A 12874-nucleotide genomic window follows, 5' to 3' on the forward strand; every position below is an offset into this window, starting at 1 on the left:
AATTATCAGAATTTCATTTGCTCACATGCAAAATGACAACAGAAAATAAATAAAAATTCCTGAATAATGTAATGTTATTTAACGTTTTAATCAACAATTCCGCTAATTAAAGTCGTACAATTACGAGATTAGTCTTATTGTTTTCTTTAGAAAATTTCGAATCGATTGTTACCTGGTTTGACTCTCGACTCGCAGTGATTCTTGAGAAGTTTCTCAATCTTCAGATGGACAGACAGACAGATGCGAACAGATATTAATCGTATGGATACATTGTTCTTTCTTTTATTTACTAAACTTTTAAAAAAGCACTAATAATGTTTCCATTTTTAAAAAGGCAAGTTATCTTAACGATTTTATTTTGCTCCACACTTCCATTCTTAAAGAGTATGAGTGTAATAATATAAATCAGATATTTTATAATTTCATGTAACTTTCCTATACTTAAAGATTATTTACAATAAAATAAATAAGATGGTTTATGCCTTATGTCACTTTTCTACAGACCAATACACGCATAAGCCACAAATTTCAAGAGAAAAAATTGTAGAAAATGATAAATGCATTAAAAAATACCAAAAATTCATTTAAAAAATACTGAAGGAAGTTATATTTTGAATAAAGTGAACTGAACTTGAACAAAATTAACAAATCTAGATAATACAGTAAAATTTTCTTGCAACAACCATCAATACAATGAAATATCTATTTTGATGAAATGAATTTTAAGGTATGATTAAATTTCCTTTTTATTTTTTGGTTTCCATTACAACGAAATTCTTGTTATAATGAATAAAATTTGTGTTCCCTTGAAGTTCGTTGTAATGGAATTTTCTTATTTTGCAAAACTTTTGCAAACTATACATTTCACTATTTTTTTTCTATCTAATAGTACTGTATGCAGAACACTCAACACTAGATAACATCGGAAATTTAATTGCTGAAACGCAATTACTTTCAACAGGAGTATGTACACGAATTTGCCTCATATGGGTATCTCTCCCATTTTGATGATTAGAGAGTACTGCAATTTGAACTAAATAGGTACGTATCGGCTGATCCAATGCATCTTTTAGTGGAATCTTCACCCATCCAGTTGGTTCATTTAATTCTATAACTTCACATTCCTGGAGGTCATGAAAATGTGTTCCTGCACGAACTGAAATCCTGCAAGAATTAAAGATATCTTTTTTACATTGTAAATTTTTTTTTTCCAAGGCTGACTTTAAAAATTGTAACAAATGAGAAGTCAAACTAAAAACCCAACCTGGAGTTACATATCCATACCATTTTCAATCTTGCAGCATTTTTAAAAATTTTCTTTTCAAGCGCAATACATTTCTAGTAGGGCTGGACAATATCAGAATTTTAATACCAGTATATATCACTCTCCAGATATAGATATTTATCTATCCAATTATTTAGGTCGATCTATCCAACACTTTAAGGGGGGGGTTGCAAAGAATATAAATCTGATGCATATTGTATTAGTTAAATATCTGCAATACAGAATAGCCATTGGTCATATCAGCGGTCGATAAGATTGAGGCGAGCCATTGAGGAGAGAGAAACTTACTCGCGATTGGTTCCCCGAGGAAAACGAATTTTCGGGATTGGCAACCTCTAAATTCGTTTTCTTCGTGCCAATACCTTTTAAAAAAATTAGCTCCAGTAATTGTCATGGTTGTTTCGTTTAAACCACGTTGCTTTAAACCATGATTTAAACCAAGTGGTTTATTTTTAAAAACCACATGTTTTTTTTTTTTCAAAAATGTTTTTTTTTTTGACAAATTTCATCATTTCTCCCCCAGATGTTTTCATAAATTTTACACATTATTGCAAAGAGTAAAATCTAATTAAAGCAAAGTAACTAGCAAAGCTTTATAGATAAAATTACAGATTTAATAAATTTAGAAACTTAAAGGTAATGCAAGTTTTCTAAATAGTTCGGCCGTGGGTGCACCTTGAATGAAAAAGGTTGGAGACCCCCAGTAGTGTAACTAGAAGTTGGCAGGAGTGGCTTTTGCCAGGGCCGCAGCAGCGGGGGGGGGGGGGGGGGGGGGGGCGTCATTTTAACTGATTAAATAAAAAATTTAAGTTGAGTTTTTTTTTTTTTTTGATTAAAGCATTTGAAAAATGCTTTAAAAAAAATTAAAAAAAAAAAAAAACTTACAAGAAAAAGAGCTAGATGGAGTATATATAATCTACTCTTTTAAGAGTTTTTTTTTTTTTTTTTTTTTAAATTATAGAATTTGAAAAATTCTTTAAAAAAATTATTAAAAAAAAAATTGCAAGAAAAAGAACTAGATGGGGTTTTTATGATCTACTGTTACGGAACATTGGAACAATCATTGAAAACAATTCTAAAAAAATAATAAGAAAAAAATTACAATGCTGCCTCATAATTTGTCAAATTATTTAATCAAAATGTCCCTGCCCCCCTTCCCAAGAAAGGGAGGTCACAGTGACCTCCGGTGACTTTCCATGTGGGCGACTCTGCGGGGGAAGGAGGGGGTGCAATTTCTTTAGTTCGCTAGACCCCATAGTTACGCTACTGGAGACCCTTGATCCAGTGGATCAAAGACAGCAGCCCTAATAACAGATGTGACTCAATCATATTGATCTAAGTGGCATAACTAGAATTTTTCAGGAGAAGACAGCTTATATATATATATATATATATATATATATATATATATATATATATATATATATATATATATATATATATCAGGCCCGTGTCCAGATTTTCATAAAGGGGGGGGGGTTAATCTTACCTGGGGGTGGGGGATTCAATCCCTCACAACCTTTAGTTTTACTACAAATTAACGATCCCAGTATGGCGTTTATGCACCTGTAAGTACTGCTGTAGCCCCCCCCCCTTCCCTTAGAAGAATAATTCTGGCTGCTCGTGACCAAAGTATTCCTTCATTTTACAGGTTCACTTTTATCAAAACTTGTTTGTTTCTTTTTAATTAAATCTGTTAACTATGCGGTTTATTGCAACAAGTATTTAAAACTCTCCACGAATTCTTCTTATGTAAGAGAATGCATATCAGATTTTATGTTCTGAAATAATGCTCAGAATGAGCCTATTCTAGATGCAAATTACATTACTAAACACAATCACTAATACATCTTCACAGCTGCAACAGATGCCAAATTCATCATTACCTCCTTACAATAAACATTATTAATGCTTTGTATTGGTAGATAATTCAACGGTTCTACCACCAAAGTTTTTCCAAAATATTATTTCAGCCGGCAAAGCTTTAACAGTTGTAAATTGCATAACATCTGAATGTTATGCAAAATTTTTCAAGTTATAAAAGAAGAAAGAAGTGCAAACATTTAGGTCCATCTGAGTTGAATTAGAGGAAAAAAAATACAGAATTACTGAGTTAAAATTACAGAAAAACTTCAGAGAGAAAGGGGGGGGGGGGCGTTAAACGCAGGCTTTCACATTAAAGTTAATTTAAGTCCATCGTTTTCTTCATTTGACATACTTTTTTTTTGTCAATGGGAGGGGTTTAACCCCTAAAACCCTCCCCTTGGACACGGCTCTGATATATATATATATATAGGCATGTTAGGATAAGTAAATTACCGAACGCCAATTCTTCCATGAACTATATTATACATGAGGGCTAATGTTAATTCTTTGAATGTTCAAAATTTTATCAAGGAAAGTTATTTACAACTATAACTAACAAATAAAAAGCATAGACAAAAAATAGTAAATTTTATGTTTCCAATCAAAAAAAATCCCCTGAAAATGAAAGAAAACTTCATTAGTTTTAGTAAGAAAAAAAAAGTACCTGTTGGGAGTGTAGCTTTCATCCAATTTGTAATCAGCATAAATGCAAACATCTTTGACGGTTGTCTTTTTACGAAAGTGGATGTTAACTAAATGAGGTTGAGGACCGTCAGACTGCCAGTATGTTTCTAAGCAATTATCCCTGAGTTGATCCACACCAAAGCCTGAAAATAAAAACTTAATAAATGAAAGGAGTAGCTTCAACACATAATAGGGCTCGTACTCAATTTCAGAAATAAAATGAAGGAGTTTTGGAGAAGTAAAATGAGATTTTGAAGGAGTACTAATGGGCTGTCAGTTAATGATCTTGCAATTTTTTCAACATATTTGACCCCCCCCCCCCTTCCCCCCTTGTCACAAAGTGTCACACTTCACCTAACTCTTCCTCTTGCCACATGTCTAGTGATGGAAAATACCCGGGTATTTATTTTTAGGGGTAAATACCCAGGGTATATACCCCAAACGGGTATTTATTTCAAAAGTTTGTACTCAACTATAATACTTTTCTGTATGTATTCCACTATGTATATATAACCAACCATATACGAAACAATAAATTTTTGCCCAAAAATTGTATTTTGATCACCTATTTAAAGAATTATTGTGTGAAACAACTTAGCAATTTAATATGATATTCACATTAAATGTGTTGGATATGCCTACTTAATGTTGATAGCCAAATTTCAGATATAAAAAGCCATTCTAACAAAAAGTGAAAAGCTTAACTTGTTACAAAAAAAAGCAAATATCCCATTTAAGTTTTGGAATAGTTCATTCTCAATTCTGACAGTTTTTTTGATAAGATTTCATTAAGCCTTTAATTAAAAAAATTATAATACATAAATTTTTATATTTTTAATCTTTCATTTTACGGTTTATGTTTTAAAACGAAAATCATCACGTTTTGATACCACCCAAAATTTTTTTGTAAAGTGCGCAATTACTAGGGGATTTACCCTGCCTTCTGATAAATACCCCCCCCCCAAAAAAAAATATTTACCTTCCCACCCTACATCACTAATTGCGTGTATTAAAAATAGTTTGAACAAGTCTTCATCATGAAGTACCGGGGAGCAAATGCAAATGAGCAAGGCAACAGGAAACAATATTTTTTTTTTTGCGTATTAATGTGAAAACTGTTTCTATATTTACCACATTATCACTTAAACAGCAAAAAAATAAATAATATCACAGTCTTAATAACTTCTCAGTTTATTCTTCAAAACATCCCTCTTGCTTCCTTTTTTTTCATTTTGGATATGACTAACCTAGATTGTGATTTCGAAATTCAGAAGTTCATCATTGAATTGCTTATACTTCTCCAATTATGGCATTGAAAAGAAAGATTCTTTGTTTCACAATGTGTTTCTTTCATAATTTCATCAAGTCTTTCAATAAAAAATATTATAAACTGTGTAATACATATGTATGAATCAGTTTTACCAATTATTTCATATTTAGATTTAAAAAAAAAAAAAATCCCATTCACGTTTTGCATTTTTTTCTAAAATACCCAGTTTTTGGGCATTTACCCAGGCCTTGGGTAAATACCCAAAAATTATTTACCTACCTGCTGGGTATTTACCCAATCCACATCACTACACATGTCATATTTTTTTATAAACATATTGTTACAATAACGGTGATGTCGTCCTCTCTCTTCCCCTTGTCACAATTTCATGAACCTGTCTTCCCCTCAAGGCATGACATCACTTGTGGATGACCCTTTTTACAATATCATATCTGCAATTTACTAAACAATTGCTTTTTTAACACACTCATTTAGTACAGTACATCAACGTATGAATTTATAAATATTTAAATAATTACACAACCTGACTTTTGCTGCTGTGAGTGTGGTGAAGGGAGAAACAATAATCATATAACTTGAAAAAATAGCCGAGCACCATTTAAGTACCATGTTTTACTTCACTTGTGAAACGTCTTAGTTAACTAATAATACTTTCACCTTCAACTTTTATGACTTCTATATCAATTTGTAAATCACATCTTTATGAAACAAAAGAAAAAATATATATACAGTAACCCCTCGTTATATCGCGCTTTTCGGGGGACAAAGAAAAAGAGCGATATATCCGAAAGCGCGATATAACGGGGGGCATTAAAAATAGTTATGTCTAATACACAAGTAAATTGGCATTCTTTCTTTTTGACATTAGTTTCTAATGGTTTCGATGTGGGTACTATCACACCTATTGAAATTTAAACAAGATTGAAATTTAAGTAAATTTTCACCGTCAGAAAGTTAAAATCATCAAATGGCGAATGAAGACGATCTTTCTGAGCTACCGCGAGATAAGAGTGAGCATTCCAATACCCTCTTATTCCGAGTAGGTTTCCTAATCGGTTTTACTTGCTGTAGAAAGGATGTGAAAAGTAAAAGAAACCAGATTGTTTCCAGGAAACTATTTTGCCCCTGAAGATAATTATTCCCTCCTTTGATGCAAATCCTGGTTTGTGCAACCAAGTACAAATCTTTTCTGTACTAAAAGAAGGGCGTATGTTCTCTTCTACATGGGCTACTATGACACTTGCTTGATGTCTCTCACTCCTTGTAAAGGCAATGTATCAATACAAAAGAAGATGTCAAGTAGTTTACAGACCATCTTAAACTGAAATATACTCTGCGGGTATGTACATTTGGATGACAGGAATTGTTGCTGCTTTTCCAGCGAATTCAGAAGAATTGCTTCCTTTTGTTCATTGACAAAATAGAGAAGAAAGAGACCTTCTCTGTGCAATACCATATGTTTTCAGAAATGGTTTCAAACTTAAAGCAAAGTTTTTTTCTTATTTTAGGCTTTAATATTTCGGGAGACAGAAGAAAAGAGCGATATATCCGAATGAGCAGCATAACGAGGGGCGATATAACGAGGGGCTACTGTATATACCAAATTACATTAAAATTGCCCGTATACAATCACCCTTGTGATGAAGTTAAGTAGTCGATTGAAATATTTTAGTTATTGTCATAGAAGAAGATTATGTAGTCTTGAACTAAAAAAGTAGGAGTTTTGAAGGAGTTTAACCCAAAATGAAGGAGTTTGAAGGGTCCTTCAAAACAATTTCCTAAATGAAGGAGTATTGGAGGAGTTTTGAAGGAGCCTACAAAGCCTGATAATTCAAGATATACAATTAACAGACCTTCCCTCAGGCTCGGGCGAAAGTTAAAAAGCACCCTGTTTGACTTTTTGTTTATGATCAAAGATCTATAAAAATTGCATTTCTAAAGCAACAGGTTAGAAAACTTAAGTGGAGCACACTTCTCCCTTCCTCCACTCTCATCAAAATCATTAAAGAACATCTTAAATTTGGTTTTCAGGGCTTCAATCTCGAAAAATTTTCTGGGGAGTGCTTCCTAAAACTCCTTTCCCTAACGTCACGAAGGTCAGCTACAATTGTAATTTTAGAGCTTCAATTTCAGAAAAGTATCTGTCCCCTAACCGTAGATAGCTTGAAATCACAATTTTAAGACTTCAAATTTGAAAAATTTCTGAGGGAGACCTCCCGAATCTTTTCTCTACCTAACATTACCATAGATAGTTTAAAACTGCGTTTTTGGAAATACAATTTTGAAAACTTTTCTATGGGAACCCCCGAACCCGCCCAATCTCCCTTACATTACGAAAGAGTATCTACAGTTAAGTCAGAACAAACAACGTAAGTAGAAGCACAAATTTGTAAATTACAGCAGACACGTGTTTCGGCGTTACAGGGAACGCCTTTTTCAATGCAAAAAATAATGAGCTTATGGATGAAAAGACATCCGACTTGTCGTCCCTGTAACGCCGAAACACGTGTCTGCTGTAATTTACAAATTTGTGCTTCTACTTACGTTGTTTGTTCTGACTTTACTATTCAGCACAAAGGTATTTATTTATCTTATTATCTACAGTTGTTTTTTATATTTGAATTTCGGAAAAAATACCAGGGAGGGACCACCGAATCTTTCCAATTGAAGCCACTTAACCTTTCCAATTATCGTCTAAACCTGTGTTTTTATAACTACTATTTCAAGCATTTTACGGGGGAGAAACCTCCGGGCCCCCTATCTGACTGAATATTATACTTCAGACAAGGTTCAAATTGCTTATATCCAGTAATGACTCCATCCTAAACCAGAAAGATGAATCCACTCCTCTGTATTTTTTCATACGTTTGAAAAAAAAGAACTCTTAAACTTTTTTACTCAAGGACCTATTTGGGAGGTGAGACGTAGTGTCAACAATCCAACCATATTTTGGTATAGATGGCAGTAGTTAGCGTTACCATCAAAATAAATGTTGATAAGCCAGAAAAATCTGCTTAATTAGTGCAACACCAGGCCCAGATCTACCTACCTGTAGACCCCGAAGAGGATGGGGGGGGGGGGCACACCACTGAGGTTCAAAAGCCTAATCCAGTGGGCAGTAAGGGGCCTGAGGGGGGCTCAAAATTTGTTGATCTGGGCCTGTCCAAAATGTATACATAATGCATAGTGACATAAAAACTTAGGAAATCGATAGAAATATGTTCTCTTCAAAATTTTACATACCAGGCTTACAAGAAGAAAGTGACCACACTGCTTTGGGTCCAATCTCGCGAACTTTTCCTTCTCGCTCTTCTGCCAAAATATCCATCGATTACACTGGAAAAAAAAAGATTAATTTCAAGCAAAATAGCATGAATAACGATGCACTTCATAGAAATCTTGATTTAATTTTTAAACTCCTAGTTCATTCTTATATCTATAGTAATTTATTAGAAAGCAAAAGAAATAATGTTTTCTTACTAAAGTTCCTCAAAAATGACAACAAACAACAAAGACACACCAATCAAAACAGAGTATAGCTACATATAGCCAATCACCGGCAGTTTACTAACAACAGTCACAGTTAAAGCTAATTTCACTTTGGAGTAAAGAGGAGATGTAATATTATAGGTTTGTTCGACGGGAGCAAACCGGTTGATCCGCACTCACAGAGGACTAGAGTTTCTAGATGAAAATTTGAAACTTTAGTACATTTTCATATAGGGGTCTACAGGTCACTACAATCAAAATTTAAACAAGAAACAGGCACGCCTCCTGGGGTTGGCGGCTGCCTAGGGCGGCAATTTCCGAAGCTAAAACATTTTTTGTTTAAGTAAGAATATCTGTTTTAGCGCCATAAGATTCAATGCTAAAATAAAATGAAAGAGTATACCTGTGCTTGTATACGCAAAACATAGTTCGGAACTTAACTAGAAAATAAATTTAATTTGGAGGTGGTAAATTGCGCGATTTCAAAGTTTTATGAAAATATTAATGTCTGTTTCAGTGCCATAAAAAGCACTGCTTGATTGTTAGAAAAGATAATTTAAAGTGTGTACCAGTGCTAGGATACGCAATACTCAGTTTGGAATTAAACTAGAAGAAAGGAAAGAAGTGGGGTTACTCTTATGAAACATAAGTAATGTTTTAGAGGTAAAGTTTCAGGGAGTATCCCTAGAGGCATCGGCTAGAAAGTGGGTTCTCTCCGTCGGAAATGTTCCTAAATTGAAAGCCTAAAAATAAACTTTTAGACAATGTTAAGTGTTGTCGTGGAAAGAGATAAGATTCAGGGAACAGGAAAAAGTTTTCAACATGGAGGTTCGAAAAACGAAATTTTAAAGCTATTCTTGGTGACGATGTGAGAAGCGATGGGGAATTCGGGGACTCTCTCTCATAAAAGTACATTCTAAACCTCTATCTTTGGTGACGTTAAACAAGAGATAGAATCAGGTTCTCTACTCGGAACTGTAAATTGAAATTCTAAAAACCCAAATATATTGGTACATAGGTACATATTTAGCCAAGTTTGGAGGGAAGGGTGAATGAGCAGCTATCTCCTCCGAAAAATTCTAAAATTAAAGTTCTGAAAATGAAATTTAAGGCTAGCTTTGATGATATTAGGCAGGAATTTTTTCCAAAATTAAACGCTTATAGACAATTTTAGGCATTGAGTACCATATGCATTCACACAAGTTTGCATCTGCGTATATAACTTGACGGCTTTGTGGGAGAATTATAAAGGCCCCTATTACTTCTTAGTTGCGCCACTGGACTTTCAGTAACCCACTTGCTTGTTTTGTGAGATGTCGGGGACTAGTGCTGCTTTTTTAGGCAAATTTCGCCAGCAGCACTCACGAAACATCTCATGGTTTTTCCCTACCCTTGGGGAGTACCCCCTGATGAGGCCCCAGGGTAATTTGGGATTTTTTCATTTTTTCCTTCTTTTAAAAGATTTTTTCGTTCTTGTTCAATCCTTATATTGCTATCATATATATATATATATATATATATATATATATATATATATATATATATATATATATATATATATATATATATATATATATATATATATATATATATATGTTTTTTTTTCTTTTCAGAAATTTATTTTGTTTTAGTGACATAATAAATTATGCATTTCGTAATAGCATATGTACATTTATCTTGAAATTAAAACAGCAATAACTTTCCACAAACAATGATGGATTTTTATCTTCCAATTATTGAAGTTGTTCAATCCTAAATTACTGAGGGAGTATGAACCTCTCGGACCATACCCCCCCCCCCCCCTGTCTGGTTACGACGCCTATTCTTGTGAACACAACATTGGAGGCACGTGTGAATAATTTATATGAGGCAGTGAGAAGCAAAAAGGTATGTAAGTGTCAAAATTAAAAATTTCTAGACAACCAGTACAAATGGTAGGTGAACTTCTCCTCTGTTTTGGTGCAAGAGATAGTATAAGTAGTCCTGGTAGATGCTGCTATACAGCATAATTTAGGAAAAAATTCAGTGAAAGCCTATCTGCCCAGAACTTTAAATGAATTTTACTCAAAACTTGAAAATATCCACTTACATCACTTTGCTTCTCACTGCCTCATTGCTGCAATGGGAAGATAAAGCGCAGTAACTGCAATCTTTTCACACAGTAACAGTAGTGACATCTGCCACGTGTTTGTTTGGGACTGAGATAGAATTATTTAGATGATTCACGATTAGTAAAATGACGTAAGCGTCATCTTATGCGTAACATTAGAGCAGCATTTCCCAACCGGTGGTTCGCGAACCCCTGGGGGTTCGCGTAAAAAATGTTATAATAGCGGAGTTTTAACAAATTTATGTTTGAGATAAATTCTTAAGTTCAAGCGTTTTTTTTTTTTTTTTTTTTTTTTTTTTTGTTCACCCTTTATTAATTTGTTTCTTCTGAGAAACGAGTTTTTACCTTTTTTATCGAGCATGATACAATTGAAGCCCTACCGAAAAAGTTCAACTTTGAATGCTATGTCTTTAGTTGAAGATGAAAATATATGAATGCTTTGTTTCCTCAGAAGCTTTTGACCAGAACGTTCGATTTAACTTCATAGAATCATTACATTGAGCATGTGCGAACGCCTGCTTTTAGGCGTGGATTCAAAAGGGGAGACATAACTGCCCCCAACTAAGCGATCAAATATAGCCGAAAGGTGTATTTTGGAGACTCATATTTAGAAAAATTTGCCTCATACTCCTTTTTGAAGAACCTAAAACTACACGTTGACTTCCTCTTTTCCTATGATGACCTGACCAGAAGCGGGTTCCGCCGTTGCATGCTCTACCATTTGAATGCGAAGAGAAGTTAAGTTATTAGAAGCTAAGTTTGACATTAATGTATTAGAAAAGGTTCAAAGGCGGGCTACAAGGCTAGTAAATGGACTTTCTCACTTAGACTATTATTCCAGGCTTAGAGGCTAAAAATGTACAGTCTTGAGCAAAGAAGAGACCGAGGGGACATGATTCAGTTGTTTAAATTTATTAAAGTGAAAGATGTTACGGGGCTGAAGCACTGAAAACAGGATAAGGGGTCATTGTTTTAGTCTATTTAAATCTCAGGCTGACATGGATGTTAGGAAAAATTATTATTATAGCAGGGTAGTGGAACCTTGGAACAGTTTACCGGAAGAGGTGGTAATGAGCAAGGGAGTAGATAGTTTTAAGAGGGCCATTGATCTTCACTGGGGATTGTAAATCGACTAGGACCAGTCTAGCTGGGCCCAGAGCCTGTTGCTGGTCGTCACTTTTGTATTTGTATCTGTATTTATCGTGCTTCTCTTATGGAGAACCGAAAATGCGCAGCCATGCAGTTGCACTGATGTTTGTTGCAATACTTTTCACAATACATAGACCACAGTTTACTTCTAGCTTTTATTGATGAAAAAGAGAAGGAATGGTTTAGAGTGTGACCCCAAAATACATAAAGTGCATGTAACAATATTTTTACTTATGAAAAATTTCCTGAGTATTTTCCTACGAAAATAGTTGAATTATTTACTTTAATATAAAATTTTTTTTTGCTAATAAATAACTTCATTTAGTCATTAAACTTTCTTTTTTCAATATTTAAGTTTTAAAATATATTTAGTGTTCAATTTAAGGGGAACTGAAGACAAAAATCCCCCCTCCCCCTCGTCGACGATTAAATTTTCTGAAGTTTGACAAGTATTCTAGATTTAATATTTCAGGACGCCGTCAGTTTGATTTTCAGTTATGGCAATACTAATTAACTGAATTTGTTGGATTTTTTTTTTTTTTTTATGTACTATGCTCCCCGATTATTAGAAGACGCCTGGATCGATTAGGAAAATTCTTTTTCTGTATGAACGTTTTTTTTCCCCCGGTCGTCTAATGGTCTTCAAGCACGGTTATGAGGGATCCTGGTGAAATCGAGGGAACTCTTCAAATTTCTTACTCGCGCTTTATTGTTTGTAAATTCATAGCGTCTCACCTAGTGAAACAATTTTTATGGTTTTTTTGTTTAATGGATAGGAGTGATCTAACTTAAGTCCCAAACCTTCGCTTCACCATATTTGTTCTTTAGAAAAAAAGTTGTGGGCAAAAAAACAATGAACTTCATTTAATTTCAATATTAAACGATTAAATATAAAATCCATTATAAAGAAAGTGCCATAAAACAAAGGTACTTTCTTTACTCAATGTTAAGGAAAGTACCATAAAACATTAATGCTATTCAGGGGTGCCCCTTGGCTGGG

At 33.9% G+C, this 12874-nt stretch overlaps 1 protein-coding gene across 1 annotated transcript; it reads right to left on the reverse strand.

Moving 5' to 3' along the window:
• Positions 1-878: 878 nt before the first annotated feature.
• LOC129232476 (anaphase-promoting complex subunit 10-like) lies at positions 879-8455 on the reverse strand. The gene is made up of 3 exons (XM_054866622.1): positions 8370-8455; positions 3816-3978; positions 879-1164 (listed from the first exon to the last, which is right to left on the reverse strand). The coding sequence occupies exons 1-3, from the start codon at positions 8452-8454 to the stop codon at positions 879-881; spliced, it is 534 nt and encodes a 177-aa protein (XP_054722597.1). The 5' UTR covers position 8455.
• Between the last annotated feature and the right edge of the window lie 4419 nt (positions 8456-12874).

The sequence above is a fragment of the Uloborus diversus genome, unplaced genomic scaffold, assembly GCF_026930045.1.
Source record: "Uloborus diversus isolate 005 unplaced genomic scaffold, Udiv.v.3.1 scaffold_12, whole genome shotgun sequence".
NCBI classification, from domain to species: domain Eukaryota; kingdom Metazoa; phylum Arthropoda; class Arachnida; order Araneae; family Uloboridae; genus Uloborus; species Uloborus diversus.